The following is a 27239-nucleotide window of genomic DNA, read 5'->3' as shown; positions in this document are numbered from 1 at the left end:
AAGACACACACCAGATCGCAAATGCTTGTGGGAACACGGTACCCTGCTCACTGCCATTTCATATTAATTACAGGTTGCAATGAGGGTATTTTGGATATATTGGGTTTCAGAAACAATTATTAAAAATTAACTTATATTTTTATTATTTTAAATGTGGCTACTAGAAAATTTTAAATTATATACATGGTTGCATTTGTGGTTCTCTTTCTGTTGGAGAGCAGTGGTCTAAGTTGGTAAGGAGTATGTATGGTTTCTTCACAATGTATCACTGAATCTCAGTGTTTTCTTTTTTTTTGTTTGTTTCTTACTGTCCGCTGTCTCCTCACCGAACCAAGGAATACAGTGTCACCAGCAAGGGGTTCTTTTCATTCATTGGCTGTTCTGTGGGTTCCTCGGTATTAGATCCTTTACGATGTTTCCATACACTCTCTGCAGCAGGGCTGTCGCTTGTACATGCTTGCAATTCTTTTGCTGAAGTTGGCAGGGTGACCTCTGTAGGTGGCCCAGGAACTTCCAGCAGAACCATATGACTATTTGGCCAGTTGCCTAAAGACTATTTTTGGGGTTGGGGATTTAGCTCAGTGGTAGAGCGCTTACCTAGGAAGCACAAGGCCCTGGGTTCGGTCCCCAGCTCCGGAAAAAAAAAAAACAAAAAAAAAAAAAAACAAAAAACAAAAAAACAAAACAAAACAAAACAAAAAAAAAGACTATTTTTTTCCTTTTTGTAGTTAATGTATCTTTGCCAGTTGGCTAAATAGGTTGTTGTCTGTGTTTCAAAGGAAAATTCAACTAAATTTTATACCGTGAAAGGAGCTGCTCGGCGTAAGGTAATGGAAGTGTAGCTTGTTGTAATTCACGTGAACTCATTGCAGAAATGCATCGGACTCGGTAATCATCACATGCTTTATTCCTAATGAATGGCTGGTCCTCCTTGTCAGCCACAAAGACATAAGAAATAATTTAAAATTCATAGAGTCCTAGCAGGGTGACTCTTGTGGGAACCAGTGCATAGATATGACCTAGAAACTACATCCCATGTAGTTTTAGAAGTACATAATGACGATCCTGGGGGAAAGAGTCCCTCTCAACTGGGAAGTTTTTAATTGGCATGGCTACTTGGGATACAGTTACATCAGGATTGCACATCCAATTAGCTAAGAGTTTCCAAAAAGTCTTCCCTGCACTTTCTGAAGCTGAGAAGAACACGTGGAAAAGAACTCTGAGCACACTTTTAGCGCAGCAAGAGTAATGGACGTTTATACCAAGAAAGGGATGGTCGCTGTGGTCTCTTAGCATGCCGGCGTCTTTCTCACACAGCCACTTGAACAAGCCCCCTTGGAACTTCCTGTCCTATAATTTTCATCTCTGGATTATCTTGGGCTGTCTGTTTCACCATGACAATAACAGCAGCATGGGCAGTAGATAGCTTCGATGCTCCCAGACCCTGTTTTGCTGCTTTCCTTCTCCTGAGTAGCATTTGATCAGCTGAAAATTATCACACCTCTGCATGTCCAAAAAAAAGGTTCACTACTTTCATAATAAACTGCATTTAAAGAAATACTCAACCCCCCCAAAAAAAACCTTACACATTCTCTCTTTCTGTACCTGTCTCTCTCTCTCTGTCTGTCTCTGTCTGTCTGTCTCTCCTCTCTCTCTCTCTCTCTCTCTCTCTCTCTCTCTCTCTCTCTCTCTCTCTCTACCTTTTCAAGTAATAGGTAGGACAGTCAGATAACCATTTAGCCTGAGTAATTGTGTCCCTGTCGTGCTTGTAGGTATAAATAATACCTCACAGATTGTAAAACTAGTCCTCTTTGTGTGTTGTGAAGACTTGGTGGAGTAGTTTTTAACACTCATTATGAATAGTTTTTAACACTCGGTGTTTTGCTCTCATTACATGGTGAGCTATAAAGGATTTTAGCCTCTTTTCTAGGATAAATAAATATCTTTTCCCCTCCATTTCAGTATAAGTCTTAGGTATATACTACATAGCATTCAGTGTTTTGCTTAAAAGACTATTACTGAGGTGGTTCCCCCCCATAATCTCCTCAAGTCTCTACTTGTTTTTATATGAATTTAAACTTCATACTCTGGATCGGTGTGACTAAAGGATTAGATGTTAGCTTTCATTTTCCCTGAAGGAGAGGGTTATGGTGCGTGATTTCCGCGGCTGGTACTTTTCATAGCTAGAGTCCCATCTCGGCCCCAGTAATAGACTGCTCTGATTGGCTAACCATTTCCTTAACACACATTGTCACTCAGGTTTGACTGCTAAGTAAACTCCAGAAGGGGCCTGACACAAAACCATTCTTTCTACCGCAGACTTATGAAATGATACGATTTCTCTGCCTGACTTGTTCCTGCTGCAGTGCAGGGCAGTGGAAAGATGCGGTGTGTTGCTGTGTTTCTCTGCACATTACTCTGCTTCCTCCGGAGCACGGGACTAGCACTGTACCCACTCTGCTGGCTGCCAAAGGCTCCACAAGATTTCCATGTGGAAACTCTCCCAGGGTTGACTGTGACAACTGTCTCAAAGTTCATCACAGCAGCACTTGGCGTAGCCTTTTCTGACTCTTACTCTAAGTGCCCGCCCACGAATTCGTTATAAACTTAGCACAAGTACAAATCCCACGTTGTCCATCATTTTAATCAATGTTTTGTTGTGGTCCTAAAGTACATAATACAAACTGTCCTTATAGAATGCGCTATCGGAGAAATAAGAGAACTCTCCGGGTACTGCGGATGGATGCTCTCTGGGTAGTAACACAGTATGTCCACGTTAAAATACAAAACTATTCCTAGAATTGATTCCCAAACGGAGCGTCATAAAATGATGTACAGGCGTGGGCATCTTGGGACACAGCACGTGTCTCTAAGTTTGATGTCTTTCAGGCAAATCAAGCATCTGTTCTCTTTCCTGTTCAGGCAGGAAAGTCCTGTAGCTTCATCTCTGAAGCGCTTGCTGGTTTTAGAAAGCCTGGGTGGTCACTACCTCCTAAATTCCTGTCACAGTTGTTTCCGATTCTTCTGTCCTTGAGGGTGTCTTGTGTTTTATGCCCAGCCACTAGAAGGAAGTTTGATATTTCATTGAGTGAACCTGCAAATGCTTATTCATGTCTACTTTCCATGCCTTCCGTCCCATCCTGCTGCCTCTGATGAATCCTGGGTTTGAGAAGGGCTGGGAGTCAGGTCTAGGCATCGACGTGCAGCTTAGGGCTGTTCTCTGCCTCCCTTTTGAATCCAGGTGTTTTGAAAGGAAACACACAGGACTTGGAGCGATTAAATGAGCCCAGTGTAGGCCTGCCTGGGTGTTAAGGGGGCAATTATCACCACCTTTTGGATGTGGTTTGGAACAGGCACTGACCTGTTGGAAGGTCTCAGGCTGGCTTGGGGGACCTGGTCAGGTAAAAGAAAGCAGTGTTTTGATAAGCGGAGCTCCTAACCACCAAGCCGTAAAGGAGAGGTGCTTGATGTTTGTCTAGGACTCTATCTTCTATTCTACCACAGTTCTAAGACAAGTGCCCTATTCCTTACAGGAGAGTGAGTTGTGGTATCATGATTAGAATGAAGATGATGTATAATTTGTATTATTCAAGTAAGCAGAAAGCCAGCCCGCCTTGGGGCTGTGGAGATGGCTCAGGGGTGCTAGGGAAATAGTTCAATTAATAAAGCGCTTGCCTTGCAAGTTTAAGGGTCTGAATCTGGTCCCCAGAACACAAGTGAAGATGCAAGGATGTAGTAATACACTTGTAATGGCATCTCCTCAGAGACAAAGGTGGGAGCCCTGGAGCTCTCTGGTCAGCCAGGCCAGCCTAAATTGGTGAGTTCAAGGCCAGTGCCAGGCCTTGTCTCAAAGAAGATGTTCCTGAAGGAGACATCCGAAGTTGTTCTCCATCCTCCACTGCACACGTATTCACAGACAAAACCACGTACACACGCATAAACATGTATACACATACATAGACATGTATACACATACACATAGACATATATATACACACACAGATAGACATGTATTCACAGACAAAAACAAGTACACACACAAACATGTATACACATACATAGACATGTATACACATACACATAGACATATATATACACACACAGATAGACATGTATTCACACAGACAACTTTAAAAAAGGAAGTCTGCCTACCATAGTTGACTCTCAATTACACCGTTACCCAGCATTGGTATTTTTACCTCTATCTGAATTGTACTCTAGCCAGTCCCCTCCAGAGAAGGTACACCTACTTTACGCTTGAAAAGAACTGTTAGTGTGTGTTAAATGTATGTTGCTGTTCTGTGTGACATGCTTACTGTGTTCATTGATGTCACTCATCGTTCATATGATGTCATGCTTTCATAGTTTCTTACAACACTAGTATTTCAGCTGTCTTTTGAAAAGTGGTCATTCCACGTTCTAAGGATCCATGAAATACTTCCTCATGTTCAAGACACATTTTACTTTCATTTAAATTGTTTTTAACTCTAGTTGTTATTAGTGTGTGTGTGTGTGTGTGTGTGTGTAACACTAGCACTCTCATGCCATTGACGCATCAGCAGACAACTTCTCGGGATCTTTTCTCCTGTCACCCTTCCGTGGGTTCCAGGAATCATACTTAAATTCGTCAAACAAAGCAGCAAGGGAAGCAGGAAGCTGAGGAGCTGCCTTTCTGCAGCCTCAGCAGGGTGGAGACAGGAAGTACATGGAGACACCATTGCTGATTCGTACCCAGCCCAGCCTGGCCTGAAGGGACAGGAAAATGTCAAACTTTCTTGTGGCTGTCTGGGTTTTCACATGTGAATTCTTTTGTTTATGGTCTGCTCAGTTCATAGACTATCCTATGGAATTTTATTGTTGTTGTTGTTGTTGTTACTTTGTTTTGATTTAAGTTAAGAGTTGCCCAAAGTAAATGGTATCAAGTGTGGTTAAAAGCCTTCCTTTTAACCTGGGCCATCTATATAAATAGCCCTTGTTGTTACTGCCATTAAACTTGTTGGTCACTCTTGGTTAACTCAAAAAGCAGGAATACTCAACTCCCGCTCTCCAACGCAGACAATTTTCAGGTTTTGTTTTAGTTTTAGTTTTAACCGTTAGTAAGATAAACAAAAATAGGGCTTTTGGGATAGTTTTTCAGGTAGAGTTAAAGGGGTTTTTTTTGTGTTTTGTTTTTTTGGTTTTTTATTCTTTTTTTCTGAGCTGGGGACCGAACCCAGGGCCTTGCGCTTGCTAGGCAAGCGCTCTACCACTGAGCTAAATCCCCAACCCCTAGAGTTAAAGTTTTATGTGATGTCAGGAAAGAAACTGAGTCCTGTGTGAACTTTGAAGAAGGAAAGGTCAGAATCGCACAATAAATTTAACTCTTGGGAAAATTCTTACACTTTTTTGGTTACCATTGGTCCCCTGTAGTGACCATGTAACCCCTCTTAGGTCAGTGTGTAAAGAACTGCCCTGCGTGCCCCCCCTTTACCCAGGCAGTCCCCTAGCTCAGCCTGAGAACTCCACCAACAGACTCCCCTCTGCTTCCCATGGAAAATGGCCACCCTCCAGTCTCCCCTCCCAGGTTAGTACCTACAGGGCCTTCCTCTGTAGGATAAGGCTCCAGACTATGATGCACGATGATTACTTCAGGCACTTGTACGGTCAGTGGCACGAAGTAGGGCCAAACTACAAATGTAAAGGCCACCCTAATGACTTAACTTCCTCCAGAAGGGGCTTTGTTTCCTGAAGATTCTTCAACATCCCATACGAGCACCACCAACTGGGTCCAAGTCTTCGAACAAAGAGCTTAGAGGGGATATTTCACATTGACACCACAGCCAGGTTCATGGAGGCGTTCAGAATAATTATATTCAGACAGGAAGCACTTGGTCAGCACAGGCTGTGGGTACTACTTCTCCACTCTTTTCTCCTGAATGTTGACCATTATTTGTAGGGCACTGTGCTGAGGTTCTCCAGGACTCAACAGGTAAACGAAGAGCCAAAGGGTGCAAGTCTAGGTAGGACAGAGCTGTGAAAGAAGCACAATGGAGTTGAAAACGCTGCCTTTTGTGGGCACACAGTGCAGAGGCAGCGTAGCCCATCCTGCAGAGGTCAGGAAAAGCTTGCCGTAGGGAAGAGCGCCGTTAGACTGCAGAATGGTAGTCCATTTGCCACGTGAGGTATTGTCTTACAGAGCAGAAAGAGAAGACTGGGCAGAACAGGTTCAAAGGCCTCTAAAGAAACACACCACTGAGCTCTAAAGCTTTATTTTCCTGTTCGGTGCCCTGCCTAACCAAGTATCACACACTGGGAGGCTTAAAACAAGTGTCCATTAGCCTGCAGTTCTGCAAGACAGAAGTCCCAAGTTTGACGGTCAGGTTCAGGAGAAGCCTCCCTTGTCACTTCCTAGCTGTGGCTTGTGGAGGTTGGTGGCAGTCTTTAGTGCCGCCAGAGGGAGCAGCATCGGATCCTCTGGGATCATGTGGACTCCCTCTGTTTTTATGTTACAGGCTCCCTCTTAGAAGGGTGCCAGTCATACTGACTAAAGCCCCTTTTGACAAGGGGGTGTGGGGTGGGAGGACAGGCACATGCCCTTGATTTCTTCTGCAGAGAGAGCCCTGTTTCAAAAGAAGGCATGCAGAGGGCTTAGGACCTTGGTGTAGCATTTTGGGTGACATTATTCCACCAGTAACTATGGAGGGAGGAACAGGGAGCAGGAGGGCCAAGAGCACCATTTACCAGGGTCCATGCAGCATAAATTTTAGTTATTCGGAGAACCTGTCGGAAAACCCAGGGTTTTTTATGTACATGAGCCAAGCCATTTTCAGTTGGGTTTTGCCTCGTCAGAACCTATGGATGAATTGTTTTCCCCTGTTGAATGTTACTCTGCCATCATTAGCCAAGTATTAATCCTACTTTGCTGTATTAATCCAACTAGCTCTGGGACGTTGATATTTCTGACGATACGGCACCGATCACTTGTAGGTCATAGGTTTTTTTGGTTTTTAAATGCTGGCTGGGGACTGGGCCTTGGGGGAGGTCACTCTGTGCTTTGTTCTGTGCTAACTGTACTCTAGTTTGATGAGTTACCCACTTATCCAAACCAAATTTCATCTTTCCTGAGCTCATCATGTGTGTTTGTGTGTATATCTAGATAGATAGATAGATAGATAGATAGATAGATAGATAGATATTAATTTGGCACAAATAAAGCAGCCCTTTCTTTCACCCCAGTTCCCCAGATAGAGCCAACATTTACTGTGCATGGCTGGCTATTAAGGAATCCATTGGTTGTGTGAGTTTTCCAGAAGGACATGAACAAATGTCTATTTAACCAGAAGAGAGCATAGATGACACACCAAGGAACCGTTGGGTTTACCGAGGCCATTTCCAGAAGTGTCATCAAGAAGCCAGTTTGGGTGGTGAAACATGGAAAGTTGCTCTTGGGGATCCGGAACAGTCTGTAGGTCACTCCACTGTGGCGTCTCCTCACTTCCTGCAGTGCTTTTCCCCCGAGCAGCTTTGTGGGATGGCCTTGTGAGTGTCCTGAGTTTCCCTAGCTTCCTGAGTCCATGGAGAGGCCTCTCCCCTCCAGGAAGGAGCCTGCCCATTTGGAGGAAACAGTCCCACACACTGGTGTTTGGTCTTTCCCCAAGACTCTCTAGTTTTTCTCTTCTCAGGCTGTTCCAGAACTTGGCTTTCAGTCAGCTTTCATTTTCCCAGCTTCTAATTTCTAGCATCTTGGGGGATTTTTGTTGTTGTTGTTGTTCTTTCAAAGAATCTAGCATTTTGCAATCCGTGATTACCTGCTCTGTTACGCAAGAGTTTGCCAAACAACTGAGACTGGGGGAAATGCTTACTGACTGGGTCATATAGCAGATAAGCATTTAACACACCCTGGCTTCCCATAGCCCTCTGCCTTCCAGAGTATAGCCAGAACATCCCCCAGAAAATCCAGTGAATCCGAGTTACAGTGAGAGGGAACCATGGCACCTTCATTTGGGATGCGGCCATTGAGCGAAACAGACATGAAGTAATTTTACAGCATTCGCCTCGCTTCAGCTGCATCCTTTCAGACAATGATGATTTCCCCTTGACTTTCTTATGGTGTAAGGTTCAGAGCCCCTGAGTCTCTCCTCCTGTGCTTGTAGGATGCTTGCTTGTCTTTATCTGCAGTATCTAAGGACAGTGTGGTTCAGGGACAAACCTGTGGGTAATCGATATGGGTAATCCTATATCCCTCCCCTTCGGCTCTGTTCTTGGGGCTGCAACTACTGTGACAAGTGACCTTTTGAGCGAAGGAAATTTAGAGATGTCAAGCTGCTGGCTGCTGTTCCCTTAGGTACACAAAGCAAGTGGACCTTTCACCGGGGGGAATTTATACCATACTTCCAAGTTTGTCAGAAACGAACTAAGGAAGATAGATACTGTCTCTCTCACCAGTCTCTGCTCTGCCTGGCTTCCTGGGATTGTGGGGCAGTGGAGGATTACTGTCCTACAAAAGGATGAAGTGTGTTTGGTAGTTAGTATACTGATGCCATATTTTGTATCAGAGCCAGCTTTAGTGTAAGGCCAACAAATGTCCAGTTTGACGCCTATACTCTGGCTTGTGGCAGAATCAAGAGGAACATTTGAGGTAATTTTGCATTCTGTTTCAAGTGGTGTGGAAAACATGTTTGCTTTAGCCCTTCTATCTTTCTGTCCTCCTTTGAATGAAGTAGTCATATGTGGCTCTCAGTGCTGAACTTGTACACATTCAGTGTCTAATGACTCTGGGGCGTGTGTGTGTGTGTGTGTGTGTGTGTGTGTGTGTGTCTGTCTGTCTGTCTGTCTGTCTGTCTGTCTGTCTCTGTATCTGTGTGTCTTAAGGTTGACTGGTTTACTTTAAGTGCAACATATGTGTGGCTGTTTGAAAAATAATCACCTGGGCTTCTCCCATGCCACAGCTGTGTAATTTTCTTTTTGCTACTAATTTTTTATTTCGTGTTAAACTTCTAAATTGCTTTCCTACCTATGTTTCTTTATAGGATTCAATTCTACCCACATCTGTTTTCAAAGATAACATATTTCTCTTCTATTTCTGCCAATCCCTTCCTTCCCCACCCTTTTTCCCCCCTCACCAGACACTTTCATTAAGGGGAAATTACACTGCCTGTTTATGTTGTATGTGTTCAACCAATACACTTGAGTGTTTATATGCGATATGCAAAGAAAACTATGCTAAAAGTAACAAAAACAGTGGGTCTGTTCTTTCTCAGAGTTTTGCAGTACATTAATATTTTGATAAGAAAGTAGTCCAGGTTGCCTCTCATTGGTGTCATTACCAAAAAAAAAAAAAAAAAAAAAAAACCGCGATAGCCAATCCATATTGTCTTCTGTGATGCAGATATTTTGGGCAGTTGTATACCAAGAGTGACACAGAACCGATCATTGATTATATTAGAACTTGAGGCCACATCTCCATAGTTGTAACTCCCTGCTTTCTTTCTGTTAGAACCAAGTTTTCCTTATGGTACGTCACTACAAAAGGTGAGACCACCAAGTCAGCATAAGCAATGCATTATATACTGTAGGGGAAGAGGAAAATAGTTTTATAAGTAATCTTGATGGTTTCACCAATCCAGAGATAAAGGCTACTTTCTAGCCGGGCAGTGGTAGCACATGCCTTTAATTCAGTACTCAGGAGGCAGAGGTAAGCAGATAACCGAGTTCAAGGCCACACTGGTCTACAGAGCAAGTTCCAGGACAGACAGAACACAGGAAAAAACAAAACCAAAGCAAAGCAAAACAGTAACAAAAGCCCCAACTACCTTCTGTAGCCAAGTTGTCCTTGCTTTAGGACTTGAATATTTATCAGTGAATGAGACTTTGAGATCAATTCAGTGACATACACTTAAACCCCTTGATTCTGTCTCCAGCATGCATTATCTTCCTCTAACATAGAAATACTGGGGAACACTGATTTGGGTCCAAGCATCTATGACTGTACCCTGAAGAGCTACAAAGTCGTCTGTGAAATGCTGTTATGATGTGCGTGAACATTGGTGTGCCGCAGTGCTTTTATTTAGAAGAAAGGCTACACATTTTCACAGACCATATGCCCCACCCACCCAATGGGCGTCTTTGCTGTTTTTGGCGAGGTAGTTTAATGTTCAGTCTCCGTGTGGTTTTTATTTCTAGCTGAATATGGTAGGAACAGTCCTGGGCTCATATAGGAAAGTCGACGAGGATGTTTTTGAGATTAATGAGAAAGTTTATCGGTTCTAAAATCCGGAAGGAAATTACCAATTTTATTTTCATTTAAAGGATATATTAAATCTTTTGAGAAGGAAACATGGAGTGGTGCTTCATACCAGAGCCTCTGTGATATTGTCCCATGAAAGACCGCTGGGCTACCTGCCCCTGAGAGGGAGAACACATGAAAAGAGGCTGGGTTCTGCCACGTATCCCAGCCTGCGCACTGGGCTAAACTCACTGACCTCCCCGGTTCAGAAACTTGAACTTGAGGGTCTCCTTTCCCTGTCTTCTGAATTCACGAGCAAGTCGCTGGCTCTCCACAGCAGACACCTGGGACTGCTTTTCTCAGAAGTTTAATTGAGCATTTAAGGCTCCTTCAGAGAAGCCATTTGTCTTAAATCTCTGCTGGCCTCTGGAAAGCCCTGCTCCCCTCAGTCATCCATACTAATTTGTAGGCATACAGCAAAGTAAATTAAAAGACATGGCTGTCTTTGCTAATCCTGGGCATCAACTGTTTCGTGAATCTTGATAAAAATCTTGAGTCTGCTGTTTCATTCCGTGGTTGTTTTGAAAAACCTCCAGCCAAGATGCGTTCCCTTTCTCTGGAAGGCGGGCGACTCCAGGCCCTTCCCCATCCTCGATTTCTGTTGTTCTCACATAGGTTTGCACGAAACATCTGCTGGCTGAGCCTCTCTTCATAGCCTGCCTGGGTGTCTGCTCTCCCCAAAGGCTGCCTTGTTCAGCCTGACACTCCCTCTGCATTTATGCCTTCTTTGTTTAGGATTCTGCACACAAGATTTTTATTTGGTACGGAGGTGGGTTTACCCTGAAAATTCCTCGCCTCCCTCAAAGGATTGTCCCCTTCATAGTAGATCCGGCATCTTATACATTTTTCATAGGTTGTGTGCGGTGAAGGTCACACGAGGGCATGCTATGAATATTGGTGAGCCTCGTTCTTGATTTGATCTCTTCCCTCGTGCTGCTCTCGTCTTTCCTGTGATCGGCTGGCCTTCCGCAGCAGGGCTTCGGTTGTGTCTGACCTTCAGGTCCTGCAGTTGCATTCCTTGCCAGGCGTTCTCCTCCTGGAAACTCTGGCTTCTCGTCTAGCTGTGTACGGCACAGTTAGTTCCCTGCGCTGTGTGCTCGCCACCCTTTGCAGCCGTACAGCACAAGCAGATGGGGCGGTTATCTGAGTTCAGACAACTGAAACGGAAACTTGACTGTCTTTATATGCACTTAATATTGTCATGTCCTAGGCCAGTTTCCTGAAACCATGCATGAACCGTAAAAACCGTCAGCATGAAACATACGAAGTCTTAGGAGATCTGAACTCGGTTGCCTTCTTTAAATTTTTCTTATCTTGTATCTCATTTGCGAATCCTCAATATTTCTTTTATTAAATAGAGAAAATATTACCAATTGAATTATTCACGGTAGTGGGGGATTCAGAAGAGCCTGGGTAACTCACTCCTGCGTTTCCTTAGGCCTTGTTCATTAACAAACCTTTCTGTTAAATGGGTATCACTTGTACGTTCCTTTCTTCCCTCTGTCCAGCTACACGGTTCTGTGAATTAAAGCAAATTTGAGGAAATACCTTTTCCTGAAGAGTCCATGACAAAATAAAGTCAGAGAAAGGGTAGCTGGAGAACTCCATCCTCAGAGTTAATCCGTGCCTGTCGAGGTAGGGGTGGGGTTATGGTTGTGCAGAGGCGTGAGCGTATGGCTGTAGATGGCGCACACAGGACATGCAGGGTGAAGATACATTTGTATTTGTATATTAGGGCTTTTTTTAATTTTCCCCTCACAATTCCAAAATAACAAGAGGGGGTTGACAGATAGTCCCCATATTTTACGTACCATGAAATAGATTCATGAATGATTCCTTTCAGACTTTAAAGCCAGTTGTGCTTCCCCTCACCGACATATTTTATTGGGTATCTGATCCCAAGATAGACCACGTGACCTCTCTCTCTGACTGTTATCAGCATCCGTCCCAGAGACATTAGCAGCGACAGTCCGCCCTCTCTCCATCTAAAGCACGCAACTCAAAGTGGAATTGCTTTGAACCTGTCTGCGCTCGGTGACCCAAGCTTCTGTAATTGTCAACATGCGTGGCCTTTCAACTCCAAAGCAAACTTCCTGTCTTTGCTGCTTGCAAGCTGTGTAACCCTGGGTAGACTCACTCTGCTCCTGAGTTTCACGTGTGCAAAATTGAATCAAAAACCACCTATTCAAAGGTTGCTGTGAGGATTAAATTATAAGACAATCACTGTGCAGAAAAGTAAGAGTTTATTAATATGACACATGCCTTTGACCCCCACCCCCAGGAATTAACGAAGTCAGCAGCTTCTAATATTTTTCCTTAGTTTATCGTCATTCGACACTGTCTGTCCACCTTGCTGTCTGTTACCACTTACGCAGTCATATCATCTCGAATCTGAACATAAGCCACCCTCCTGTACTCATGAGCAATATTTGGCTTTTTCAAATGTGTCCTTTTCTGTTAGCACTACAAATACGTTATTTTTAATATTCCCATCGACTATTTTTAATGATTAGTAAGCAATAAATGATGCCTCGGGAATGTCCATAGCATATTCCAAATCTAGTACAAGCACCGCCAGCATTTAAACTTTTGAAATGCCAAGTGTTAAGGGAACATGTCAACCACGATCGCCATCTGTCGGTGGTGGCTGGTGTAGGCTCCCATTTTCTAAGCTCTCCTGTAACTGGGAAGAGGGGCTGGAAAGTGGGGAAGGGAACAGAGGGTGCACTCCTTTACACACGCACAGCCAATGCTCACACCCTGTAAGGAGGTACACGGACACTCAGACCTAGGACTTTAGGCGATTTTAATTTTGTCAACCTAAGAATCTGTGTTCTAATTTCAGTAGTATATGGCTTTCGGGATTTAAGATAAACCAAAGAAATGGGGGAGGTTATAATTCTGTAAGGAGAAAGCTATGGGGACAGCAAATAATTGTTTAATTAAAACTAAAATATGTTTGGTTTTACTCGTAAGCAGAAACGGGGGAGGAATAAAGATATATTGCAAACCAAAGGAGCTTCAGTACATCTTGAGCAGGTCTTCAGCCAGGTCTGCAAGAGCAAGGGGCCTCAATGTGAATTCCTAACTTGTTATCCTCTCCCTTTGAAATTCTAATTATTCTCCAGTCACCGTCTCTTAATTACTCTTTATCCTTTTTCTGCCACTGCTTCCTCTGGAGTGGATTAACTCCTCTTAGCCAAGAGTATTATGATGAGGGGTAGCGAGAGGGCTGTGGCCTGAGCCTAGTTACTTTGAAGTTGGATAAAACCTAAAGAGGAACACAGACATACTGGCTTCCCCACAGCCCTGGACCTTACATTCCTGGGTATGTCCTGCTTGGTGTTCTTAGAGTCAGCGTTTACCCAGTACAGTGTACATCTCTCTTCCTCAATAATTTAAAAAAAAATCTAAATGGGAACAAGGGTAGCTGAAAGTTCTTATCCCTTTATGAATTTGTACCCAAACATCTGTTAATCTTGTGGGCGCTGGGTGATTGACAGTAGATTCAGATTAAGTTCTAATTGCACCCCCAACCCCCGCCACCCTCACCACCCCCATTATTAAACCTCATTGCAAGTAAAGCTGTCAGAGCAGTGCTGGCCATTTGGCATTGCGCTCTGGGCGTAGCTTCTGAGTGGACAGCACGGGAGATGTTTAATGAAAGCGAAACCCCTCAACACCCCTCAGTGGCTCCAGATAATCACCTCACTGTGTGCAGGAGCCAGCAGACCGTGACTCCTCAGACAGTGAAACCCTCGTAACTTTCTGTGAAATCACAGTCTTTCTGTCCTAGCCCACGAGCTGATGAAAGCCACAGCGGAAAAGTAAAACTGGTAAATTTCAGAAGCGCCTCCTCTGTTACTTTCCCCTTTGTCAGTCTGGAGCCCTGTGTTTTTGTTTCGTGCTAAAAAGTAAACACTGCTCGGCCTTGGGGGGGAAACAGAGAGTCAGTACTGAGGTGGAGGAGACCATCTGGTCCTCCCAACTCCTTCTGAAGGACAAACTGCCTCTCACAAGCACTTCAGAGACAGCCTGCAGTGAAAACTTTAAGACTGTGGGTTTTTTTGAACTTCAGAAATTTAGGCAAACTCTTAGGCTTAAACCATGGTCCTGTTTGTTTGGGTTGGTTTTTTTTTGTTTGTTTGGTTGGTTGGTTTGTTGTTGTTTTGTTGTTGTTGTTGTTTTACCGTTCACAAAAATAGGAGTAGCAACCGATTAAAAAAAAAAAACATAAAACACGTACCGCGTCGAACACACCCACCACACGTATCCTCATCCTTGCTCGTGGCCCGGCCCTTAAGAGTGTAAGTAGGACTTCGGTAACTATAATCCCCTTTATTATTTCTTCAGTGAATCAGTGAGACAATTAGGGCCGGCTTCTGGGAAAATAAGATTTGCACAGGTTCTCCAGGATCAGGATGGTAAGCTGAGGTAATGGGCAGGTGGCGTGGGCATGTCTACAATGGTGTTCGAGGTGGATTTATGTGGCAGATGGGTCCTCTTAGAAGGACCAGTGGTGAGGAGTCTGGGAGGGTTTTCGGTGCTTTTTAAGTAAGTCTAGACAGGATTGGGAATTTTGGAAGCATCAGGACAAAACTCAGCAGGATTACTGTCTGCATTCAGAGTGCGTGTATTGACACAGTCCTGGGTAACCTGAGTTTGGCAGAAAGGGGAGAGTAAAGTGCTACGCTACTGAATATAGACCAAGGGGAAGATGGAATATGTGTTTGGAATGCTTTTGAGAATAAACTTTAAACAGTGGTGGGCACGAGGCCATTTCTAACTAATACTTGATAGCCTAGTGTAATATTAATACACTTAGGTAGAAAGAAAGGTTAAGACAGAAACAAAAGCTAGGAAGAGAAATACCATACAAAAATTAATTGCAGCCATATCTCTGGATAAATGTCCAAATAAAGACGGTCAAGGGTCACATATTAAATGTAAGGAGGGAGTAGAGAAGCAGAGTGGACCCAGGCACCCCTGCATGGGCCACTGGAATGGAATGAGAGGCACCCCTGAGGGGTCTCCCACAGTGAAGAGAAATGCACACAGCATAGGTGTGAGGGTGAGCTTCAATGTCGCAGTCAGCAGAGAAGGAAGGGCACGGTGGGCAGGGATGTGGCATGGCCTGTGTGTTGTCCTCTTTACTTCCCTACATCTCTCTGTCTTCGCCATCACAAAGGGTTCAGAGCAGCAGCGGAAGAGACGGTGCCAACCCCTGGCCTCTTAAGTGCCCTGCTCTCTGGCTGACAGAGAGACTGTCTCTTAGAGACCTCAGGCATAAGAGTCGTACCAGCCATCCCTGCTGTTGGATGAGTGTGACGGAGTCTAAGAAATGCTTCCGTTGACCACTGCCCATGAGAGAGTGAGTGCAGAGAATAAGGAAGCATGTGACCTTGGCAAAGGAGCAGGTGCTGATGGGCCGTCCTTAGGTCTGCCTTTCTTCGTTTCTGGCATCCGTTGTTCTTTACGTCTATTTCTGTAAACTTGGCGATCCATAGTAATGTGATTATGAGCACTCGGGGTTTCTTCTGGGAATTGAAGGTGTTCGTGCTGCATTATGCCTCATGGATGTAATTATCATTCGAACCTTAAATTATCCTTACTTTCATGCCTAGTTAGAACTCACTTGACTACATGATTATCCAGAGTGGAAGGAGGGGACTTAAATGGACAAGAGAGGTGGCTCTCGCCATTAGTTTCTCACAGACAAATGTGTTTCAGCCACATTCACATACAAGGACAAGTATATAATATATATAATATTCAGAGCGTGAAACCTAATGTAGAACTCTTTGATTGCCTAACCCGCTTGAGACACTTAAGTTTCTCTTCCTCCTCAGTACCTCAGAGTACTTGTGACACGCCAGACAAGTGGACAGCCACCCAGAGACTCCTCAGCAAGAAGACTCCATCTTTTTCTAATCCTCAAAAGCCAGTCATGATAATTCAAGGCATAAAAGGACATGTTTTAAAAACGTGTCAATTAACCATCAGGAAAATGGAATTTTAGAACTTAGTGTGTATACATGAGGAAATTTAGGCCCCAGATATCTCCTGCACATTTCTCCAAAGTTTACCTTGATTTTAAAATTTTAAATATTTTTCCAAACTTTCCCCTGAGCATTTAAAAACCAAGTACAGGTTGTAGCGCCTTTCCTAGGGTCCGCACCAAGAGGGTGTGGGGTTAGTATTCTGTGCATGTTTATAAATTATATTTAACCTTTAGCAGCAGTGCACCAAGTCAGAACATTCTGCATTTTTCCTCACCCCGATTTCTATGACACCCTAAGGAATCCAACCCCATTTCTCATGAACGCAGCGATAACTAGGGATTAATCCCAGTTTGCTGTTTTGTGGTCTCCACAGCCTATCTCATGCACGTGCACATGCTCACTCTTGCCAACCGAGCAGCGACTACTGAGGTAGAAGTGATATTAGTGATGTCTAAAAGTATAGAAGTCTTTGGCAAAAGAAGAAAAGCCCCTATCTTTTGCCATTAAGTTTGATAAGCACAGCACATAAACACCTGCCACCCAGCCTCCGGCCACACAGCACTGCTCCCTGAACCAGGATGAATAGAATGAAGCAACAACTGTCTCCCTGACTGTATTTCATAAAAAGCTGTGTGGGTCATAGAACTGTAATAGATCAGTGGCCTTGTATTTGACTTTGTAGTTGGCCACAGACATAATGTTACCAGAAGGGGGAAAATTTTTTTTTATAGAGTGTTTTGTTCATTTTTTTTTTCTTGAAGATTGTCAGGAAAGTACCTGTTCTTCAAAGCTAAACATCAAACTTAATACAGAGCTTCAAAGGGGAAGCCTGACCATTCCTTCTTTTTTTTTTTTTTTTAGTTTAAAGTTCAGAAATCTCCTTGCGTTTCCCCTTATTAAAGAACATTTTGTGCTTTAAAGTTTGCAGATGTTTGACAAAAAAAAAAAATGTGTGTGTGTGTGTGTGTTCTTTGGACTTAGCCGTGAATAACAGCTCCTTGTAACTTCTTCTCTTCCCTTTTGTTTTAGATACGGGAAGATTGTCTCCACGAAGGCGATTTTGGATAAGGCAACCAACAAGTGCAAAGGTACGTTCCTGTGGGCCTCTGTGTACTCACTCATGGCTGTAGAAAGACCGTGCAACAGCCCTAGGTTTCACAACCTCACGGTCTGAAAAAGCCACATCTCCTGCGGCACCCGGTCTCTCTCTTGCACAATGTCTGCATATTGCTTACGTTTGTTTGTCCCGGGTTGAATTTTGGCTGGAAACCCAGCAACCCGCAGTTTGCCAGCATTCAGGATTTGGCGCCAGTAGAGTTAACATGCAAACTACGAATTGGCTTTCAGCCCCTGCCTTTAAAAGGGGGAGCAGGACTGGAGAATAGCTTTTCTTTCCTGAGCCCGAGGAGATTAGAGCTGCTTACTGAAGACCGTTGGACTGTACTAAAGAACTGAAAAGATTACATATTGTGTAAATTGGCTCTATTAATTAGAATAGAGTAGTTTTAAGCAGTACTTAATTACATGTTTCAATACTCCCGATTGTTCTCTGCTGAATGCCTGTTGACAATATTGGCAGCAGGGAGGAGAGAGCCATTTTCACTGACCAAATTGTACCGGGGAGAGGAGGTCATGTGCCCCTTTGAAATATGCTGCTGCATTAATTTGATGCACTGACCTTCAGTTTTCCATGCAATTAGGATGAGCTCATCCGGCTCCTTGAGCTGGGAGTGCAAGCGGCTGGAGCAGGGCAGCGCAGATGCTGTGTGCCTCTGACTTTTAATGATCCAGCATCTTAACAATAGGCATGTGATTTCTAGGAAAATGGAAGAATGGAGTCAGCTGACTTTGAATCTAACTACTGACCCTGGGAATTGAAGCAAGGTTGACAGAAATAGGCAGAGAAGGCAAATCTGCTCGTTAATTAGACCCTAGTTCTTCAAGTAGTGGTGATGGGGCATTGGCTTAGCAATGAAAAAGGCAGGGAACATAAATGGGGCCTATGGTGAGGCCTCCGCTTGTAAGCCGGTCCTTCCCTTTAATCTAGACTTGAAGTGGTCCATTGTACTCTCTCCTCTTCAAAGTGCCTGGATTTAAAGGAGCTATTGTGGCAAATATCTAAGCCCATGTTTAATCAACATGGCATATTAAGGCAGTTTTGCCTTAGGATAGTGAATAGAGTGCGCTTTATGTAGAACGGTACCCAATAAATATTTAAAATGAATTAAACCAGAGAGAGTCAAATGCGTGCGGAAGTGCATGCACTTAGCTGCCAAGATTAAGCTTCCTTAACATCAATAAATGACTTGGACAATCAGGGAGACACACACACAAATATAAACAACAAACAAACAAACAAAAATGTCCTTCGGTTTTATGGAGAAAAACAGGCTCTTGCTAACCCCAAAGCAGGAAGCTGATCTCAAAGTGAGCCTGAAACTGGGAAAAAAATAAACAGTGGATAAATGGTTTTAGCCTGTCATACCTCTCCCCCCTTCTTCCTCACCCAAAAGGAATCTGATGTAGCGGTTCAGGATGCTGAAAAGTGAGAGCTGCCGCCATGAGTAGCAAAGAACCCCTCCTCCTAGTTAAACTCTCCATCCAGCACATGCTACACTGAAGGACACTGCTCTTCTCTTCTCCCATGGCTGCTGTTTTCCTAGAAGCCAAAATTCTACCCCATGCTCAGTGTGGTCTAGGCAAGGGCATGAGTAAAAAGAAATGACAGCTAATCCCACGCTACCATATGCAACGCTGCATGATTGGAAAGTGTCCATAGATAAAGTAGAGAGATTAATGAGGCTTCTAAAGAAAGGTAAAGGTGATTCAGAACTGACATTCAATCCAGCAAGTGGCCTGGACACCTTCCCGTCAGCAGGTTTTGGGAGACGCTGCCCTGTGTGGGGCCAAGCATGATCCCACCCACAATTCTCAGTGTCACTAGCCTCTGGGCAGTGTACATAGGCTACATAGGGGTGTGGCATATGGATAAGAGGAGAAGGTGATCCAGAGTGGGTTTGTAAAGTCATGTAGGCCAGGATGAGTTTGTGGGATGGGGGGAGTAATGTTGAGACAAATGAAAAGTAACAGTTCGGTTCATAAGAAAGCCAGACAACGTGCTACCCATGGTAACTTGCTATGGTTAGTATATATATATATAAATATATATATATATATATATATATATATATGTATGTATCTGTGTGTGTGTGTGGTTTTTTTCACTTATAGTTATGGTGAATATAGATAACTTAGACCGTAAGAGATTATAGAAAATTACTTTAAGTGAGAAATACTATATTAAATATAACTTTTAGAGATTAAATATATTCAAGAAATTCACACATGACACCAAGACTTCTGTTTTGGATGAAATTAAGCTAAAAGAAAATATTAAGTCTGCTTAAGGTATGTTAGCCGCTGAAGATTCGGTTGGTATTCTGTATTTTAGTTTTGGTCAGAATTTGGCAGCAGACGTGTGGGTTTTAAGTGCTTACCACGTAGGCAGGGCAGGACAAGAACACTCACCAAGGATGCACCAGGAAACTGGGTTACAGAGAAGAGGAGAGCACATGCATACATTAGCACATAAGGAAAGGGGGTGCAGATCGATTCGGCTGATAGATAGAGCGAGGGCAGAGACGTTCATTTTATCACCAACAAGCCTGGGTCTGAAAGAAGCCAAGGCAGAAAGGGAAAACACAGCTGTGCTGTATCCAGCCATCTCACAGTGGGGCTGGCTTCAGTAAGCAAGGTAAACATGACTGTTGGTCTCTTAAGTCCTGATGGTTTATCTCCTTGGAGCTCAGTGAGCAAATCTGCGTGTTACTTAGTAAGCCCCACCTTCAAAGACAGCGGTAGCCCTGTTTATATAAAGAAGCCTAATTGGTCCTCCAGCCCCTATATAAACTTTTAAAGGTCTTTACCTGAAAGCACAGGTGAAGGGAAAGCCCACAGTTGCGTGCTTACCTGTTGTGCTTGCCTTCAGTAAGTAGTTATGAATTCTTACTGTAGGTTTCAGCAAAGACCAGAAGCACACACTAGTAATGGCGGGATGATGTGTTTTTACTGAGTCAGTAGAAAGAACGGCTCTATGACATGAGCAGATTGCAACCTCGGGTACAAGGAACAGCATCAGAGGAGAGATGCTCCGCTTATCGTGCTGTGTTGGCTTTGGCAGAGCTGGTGGAAGAAGTGTCCATCAGCAGGAGCTGCATCAGTTCAGTAGAGCAGGGCGTCCGCTTAGGATCCCCCGATACCGTGTCGTTTGAGAGACAGATGCAGAGCTCACCAGATGCAGAGCTCACCTGATTGTGCCCAGAGCAATGCCTGTCAGCGTAAGCTCCAAACATGTGCAACCTGCCCTCTGAGCTAGCAGTTGGGGGCACTCTGTGCTGTAACGAGGATCAGCTGCCTCCTCTCCCTTCCCGCCGACCTGGCTATTTCTGTCCTGGATAAATCAAATCAAGCCCCTCTCAACCCAGTTCTAAGCAATGTAAAGGAGCCTCTGCTTGCCGCATCGGTCTCTCCTGAAACAGCCACTTCTGGAATCGATAGTCTTCCATTACAGCTTATCTCGTGAAGAAGTACCTTTTGAGGCCAGTGCCGCAGCATGGCCGATGAGTGTTCTGTTTGGCTTCATTGCTGAATGCTTGTTTCTCTGATACCAGCACAACATTCTCAAAACTACTGTTTCTCTATAAATTCTGAATATCAATGGTTGGCCTGGCTCCTCCTCTTCACAACCTTCTAGATAGTGCCATTCCTTTTCAAGTTATACTTATTTAAAGAAAAAAAAAATTTTAGAGCCAGGCATGGAGTGTTCATGTACTCATGAGGCTGAGGAGCAACGCAGGTCCAAGGTAGCCTGGGCCACATAGCAAGACCTTGCCTCAAACAAAGGTTTCAAAAATGTAAACGAATGCACTACATGTATGTCTACATAGATATGCGTACAAGCATAATAGAGATATGACCTCTACAAAAATAAAACTTCATGAGTGATGTGAGTTCAGAAAAATAGCTGAAATGTGGGCAAGTCTCCTTCAAATAGTATTAGATATGCTTACATGCTCCTCAGTATGTCAAGAGTTGCTACATGCAATGAAAACGGAGTGTCTGTGTGACATATGTATGAGAGGCTCGGGCTCTTTGCCCCTTACTGTGGCTGTCCTCCCTGGCCTGCACCACCAGGTGCCGTGCATGTATACATTTTACAGTCCTGCCCACCTCAGCCCTCTGCCCCCTAATTTCCTGTTTTGATTCATTGTGGCCTGGGCACGGAGATAATAAGCTCATTAACAGTGTTTGTGAGACCACAGGCAGATGAGCTCGGTAGAGCGGCCTTTCCTAGGTGTTTATGTGTATCCTTGTAGTGCATACCAACCTTACACTTTACACGGAGATGGGCGAAGTGACTAGTTTAGGTGTCTTGAGGTATTTTCACTATCTCCTGTTACTTTAGGTAAATGAATACTTTTAACTAGGTACTAAAATTTAGATTATATTTAAATATCAAATGTTTATACTTATTTTAACTGCTAAAACTAAGGGATCATCTCTAGACGTTTGTTTCTCTCATTTTTTTTTAGCTCCATCAGATAGCTCTGTCTTGTTGTTGTTGTTGTTGTTGTTGTTGTTGTATTCTTTAAAAATTGGCTGAAGTTGTCTGTCACCCCTGACACATCTCCTTTTCTCCCCCTGAAAAGCAACTTAAATGTCAGGTTTTTTCCAACTATCACACACCTTAGAAGATCTTTAAGAAAACAGAGCTCAAAGCCACCCTTCCCGTACACACGTACACACTGGTGCATGCACACACACACACACACACACACACACACACACTTTTAAGAGGTGTTTTGAAGGACCCGAGGAAGCCACTGCAACATGGCTGTGGGTACCTATGTGCCCACAGGACACCTCTGCTTCTGTTGCCTATATTAGAACCAAAATGAAGTCTTTTTTAAATTTTTTTAAACACCTTATGTAATTAAGAAGTAATGACCTAAGAAGAGTGTCTTTTGCATTTCAGGTTATGGATTTGTTGACTTTGACAGTCCTGCAGCAGCCCAGAAAGCTGTCTCCGCCCTGAAGGCGAGTGGAGTCCAGGCTCAGATGGCAAAGGTGAGCAGAGGCCTATGCTCCTGAGGTCATTGTTCGTCCATCCTGCTAAGCACTGAGGTGCACCCGGGCACAGAGGCTGTCCTCATCATAGTCCAAAAGAGGGTTGATCATGTTCTAAAGGAGAATTGACAAATGTGTATATTTTATATCCTATTTAACCCAATATGTAAATCCAGAAATAGCACCTGATCTTGGGGGGGGGTAATCAGAATTACAGAAGGCTTTCAGATCTATACTGTTTTCTTAAAAGAGAACTTTACAGTTCTTTGCCCAAGGATGTAATCCATTGTAGGCAGGCCTCAAAGAGAAAGTAATAGAATATGTCTGTCTCAAAACCAGAATGGAAGCTTGTCTGAAGGGAAGAGGGAAACCAGCAAAAAGAAGAGAGAAGGAACGGGGAGGGAAAAATAAGAACAAAATATCATAATATGTCTGTGTAGAAATGTCACAGGGAAACCCATTCCTTTGAATGATAATCGGGAAATTAATTTCATATGGTAATTGGGGGAGGGAATTGGAAGATGACTGGTTGGAAAAGTGACTGCAAACCTAAGGACTTGTGTTCAGATCCCTTACAGTCAGGTAAAAAGCTGTGGAGTACCTCAGGAATCTCTGTGCTGGACAGGGAATAGGAAGAGGTCATGGGCTTGCTAGCCAACCAGTCGAGCTGAATTGGACAACTCCAGGTTCAGTGAGAGATCTTGTCCAACAATAAGGTGGAGAGCTATGAAGAAAGGCATCTAACGTAAAGCCTCTCCTCCATACACAGATGCACACAGTTAAAGGTGCACAGAGTGCCTTATTTTGAAGGGATATATAACTGGCTCACACGTGGATTTCTACACCTGAGCGGCTGGGTATAACTGTGCCGTGGACGCTGTTTTACCTGTATAATAGCGAGATGAATTTTCACGTGCTGATTATTTATGCAGTGTGAATCTATCCTTCAGTGGTTCCATATAGACTTTATTCAAGACTTGTTTCTGGTGAACTTTTATCACCCTAGCTGAGGAATATTGCCGAAATACTTCTCCAAGTGAGGAATATGCCTAAGTGCTCAAGGGCTATAAAACGGAGGGCATATGTTTCACGCTTCATAAGCGTTCTAGCACAGTACGCATGGGTTTTAATTACTGTAAGGCATAATGCTTTTCTCTGAGCTGCATTCTCTTTTGCTCGTTTCCTAGGCAGGTTAAAACCCTACACCTGAAACCCTCTCTCAACAACTAGCAAACAAACAATAACAACAACAACAACCACAAAATCCAAAATGTCATCACTTGGAAATGTGAAGGGATTGACTGACTAGCCTATGTCTCCTTTGGCCTCAGATTCATCAACAGTCAGGGTGCTTCTGGTGAGATGGCTCAGCCAATAAACCCACTGCCAAGCTCAGTAACGTGGGTTCAGTCCCTAGAACCAACCTGGTAGATGGGGAGCACCAACTCCTACAACTTCCCCTCTGGTAACAGTAAGCACACCGTAGCACATGTGGGCAAGGACATACATGTGAGTGTATAAAATGCTTGAAGCCTCAGATGACTTGATAGACTTGGAAGACTTAGTTTGGCATGATCAGAGTCACTGATCCAGGGCGGTTACAGTTCCAAAGTGTTCGCCTCCAACCTGCATTCAGCGAGCCTTTTCTTTTTCTATGAGGTAGAGTCTCACATAACCCAGACTGTTCTCCCTCTGTAGCTGAGGATGACCATGACTTCAGAATCTTTACCTCCACCCCACCCCCACCCCCCGAGGACTGGGGTTAAAGACATAAAACACCGTCTGGAGCTTTCCAGTAAGCATAGTAAAGAGAAGTAAGAAGGAGGCACCCTTGACGCACCCTGCATCTCTTACAGGCTGTGTTCAGTAACAGGGATTTTGTACCATACCCTTCTCAGAGTCACACTAACTAAACCTTAACTTAGTCCTGGTCTTGACAGACCAAACGTAAGCATGGATGATGTCCTTAACACCTAAAGTGCATTAATGAAGACACTCGAGGGTTCTTTCTTCTTTCCCGGCATCATTTGTCATGGCAGATACTCTCAAGCCTGAAATTTGGCAGTATGTTATTTCAAGTCTTTTCAAAAGAGCAATAGTTCTCTATTTTCGGACTTTATGAAGTGCAGAGGAAAATAATTGAATGCTGCCCTTGGCTACTTCTGAATAAGCACACGCTCCCTCCCCGAGGAACATTCACAAATGCAGGAAAGAGGCTTATGGAAGTTCAAGGACTATAAGGAAAACGTAGATCACCTGCAAGGACCTGAGAGGGAAGGTAGCCGCCCAGCTTCTACAGCTGCCAGCCTAGAGGTGCTTCGAATGCAGGCATCAACACAGATGAAGGTTTAGGGGTTCATCATAAGATTCTAAGGTGATCTTTTCTTTATAACCCCAGGGCAAGGCACTAAGATGGCCTAGGGTGTTCTTTACCTCCAGAGTAGAAATTAAGAAAGCATCCTGGTTTTCGGGTCATTGCCTCATCCTGTGAGCATCCAGTTTGGTGTTGCAAACCTATGAGAGAGTAAGCAAGTGCGACCACAGGGAGCCTCGCTTTCTGCTTTGGAGCACACTAACTCTGGCCCTGCAGTCAGTGCGTGACTAAGACATGGACAAGCAGGACAGGGCTTAGTCAGAAAGCCACAGTGCTGTCCTTCACTCCCATCCTAACTCACTCTGCAAATCTCCCCCTTTCTCTTCAGAGAATATCCAGGAGAATCCCCATGGCTTTCGCAGTTACTCCCAGTTCGGAAAGTCCTGTCTCTTGATTTTTTCATACCGTGAATGCCAACGTCTCTTTCAGTACATTTACAGTGTTCCTCCTCTCTATCTGGTGTGATATTTAAATAAGGGCCTGTTAGGGGGAAAGCCTTACTGTGTTTCAGAAGCAGTGTGATATGGGTCATACATAAAGGTTTCACAAACTGCCCAGAGCCCTGTAAAATACATGAGTGTTGGCTGCTGCTGGCTTTCAGGGAGCTGGCATCACAGCCTACATTACAATCAGTTGCTGGCAATTGTATTGACTTTTGGTGATCTGGAAGCAGCATTTTGAAAGTCTCCATCCCAACAATCATTAATTATGTGCATATGTAGACCGGCATGTGATGAATGGGCTTAGTTACATTGTAGCTCAATCTAATTACGTTTTAGAAGATTGGTTGGGGGTTGTCATTAGTGTAAAATGTATTATAATTTTTCTTACTAAAATAATGCAAAATATTTTAACATTTGATTAACATTTTGAGGCTGAATACCTGATTTTCAAGAAGAGATTATTAATGTATGATGTGTAGTGCTTATAATTTAAATATAGACTCTTATTTCACAGAAATTCTGAGTACCAAGCCACAGTGGTAATGTTTCCCTTCCCCTGGGTCAGACATGTTTGCAGTGTCTGTTTTTACCCAGTCTCCCTCAACTCCTTAGCTGCCTTTTTTTTTAACCCTTTCAGAGTTGGGGCAAAAAGTGGGAAGGTTTATTGGCCTATCGATGATCTAGTCTGGTGTTGACTTCTTTCCTGGGCAACCCACTGATGTTCTTTCTCATCAAGTACTCTTGGGAGTTTTCCGAGCTCTCTACCCAATCTGCCACCCATCCCCCACGCTAGTATCCGCCTTGCTCTGATGAACTGTCTCTCCCTGCCTCCTAGGCAGCCTTCCAAGAGGAATCTAATTCACACGAGGAACACTCTGTGTGGCCGCTTCTCTTGGTTATTTGAGAGGTCTTACCACATAGCTCGGGGTGGCTTTTAATCTGTGACTCTCCCACTTCTGGCTCCTGAGTGCCAGGATTATTCAGTGCACTGCCAAGCCTGCTTCCAGCGAGCCCTAGCTTCCATCTACCTCCGCCAGGCATCAGGAAGAGAGTAATTACTTCCCAGCCATTCTGGTAGGCCCTTTCAATCAGCCTCCTTTCCCATTGTTGGCTTTTGAGTCACACGTAGACCCATTGTGAACAGCAAGCTGGTGGGATACAGACTAAGCTTTGTGTAGGTCTGCTGGCGGCCCTGTTGCTCGGCTGGTAACAAGAGGGTAGCAGGCCACATGTGGAGGCTCAGAGCATGGCTGCGTTTCTCTCCACATGAATGTCATCCCGGGCCTCCGTGTTTCTTTTAGACAGATAGGAGCTGGATGCGCACATCCTAATCCAGTTCGCAGCCAGATTCTTGCAGGCTTTCTCCAGGTTGTCTGGCTTCTTGCTATGGATTCTGGGAGCACTGACACACATTGTTGAAAATGAGTTAGAAGGAAGCCTGTTTTATCAACCTATTGAAAAGTACAATGGGGTAGTCCACTACGTACATTCTAGCACCTGTCACGTCAAGGGGCGTAGTGTTTTAAATAGACTCTGTTTGGAGGCAATCTTTACCATCCATTTATTCATAAAAGGATTTGGTGTGGGTTAACCATCTAGGTCATATCAGCAATGTACTCTGAATGCCAGCCCCATTCAAGGACTTCACGATTTCTTTTCCTGCAAGCTAGCTGGGGGTCCTGATTCTCCATTATCTGTGGGGAGGACAGTGCACGGGTTCAGGGATGCTGGCTGTGTACCATCATTCTGCAGAATATAAGTTTCAAGGCCTGGCTTCTTCTTCTTGTTCTTTTTTTTTTTTTTTTCATTTTATTTTTAAAGTCGCAAATTAACGTTTTAAATGCGAGCAGCTCTCTTATTCTCTACCAAAAAAATTGTGGGTTTGAGTATCTGGACTTAATTCTCTTAATGCTGATGCAGTGAAGGATTGAGTACATCTTTTTTCGGAGAGAGTTTTTTTTTTTTTTTTTTTTTTTTTTATAAAGGAAGTTTAAGTCTGGCTCTGTGGTTGTATTATCAGGGGCCAGCCG

General features: G+C 43.9%; 1 protein-coding gene across 17 annotated transcripts in view; it reads left to right on the top strand.

The window, feature by feature from the left end:
- The window catches only part of Rbms1 (RNA binding motif, single stranded interacting protein 1), a 224598-nt gene that overhangs the window by 160599 nt on the left and 36760 nt on the right, over positions 1-27239 (top strand). For all 17 annotated transcript variants that reach the window (XM_063284115.1, XM_063284113.1, XM_063284114.1 and 14 more), the window contains 2 exons: positions 17296-17354; positions 22301-22392. In XM_063284115.1, coding sequence (XP_063140185.1) covers positions 17296-17354; positions 22301-22392 — 151 coding nt within the window. The remainder of the gene's footprint in view (positions 1-17295; positions 17355-22300; positions 22393-27239) is intronic.

This window comes from Rattus norvegicus, chromosome 3, assembly GCF_036323735.1.
Source record: "Rattus norvegicus strain BN/NHsdMcwi chromosome 3, GRCr8, whole genome shotgun sequence".
NCBI lineage: Eukaryota > Metazoa > Chordata > Mammalia > Rodentia > Muridae > Rattus > Rattus norvegicus.
The sequence above is the reverse complement of the archived record's forward strand: the minus strand, read 5'-3'. Positions and strand labels throughout refer to the sequence as shown.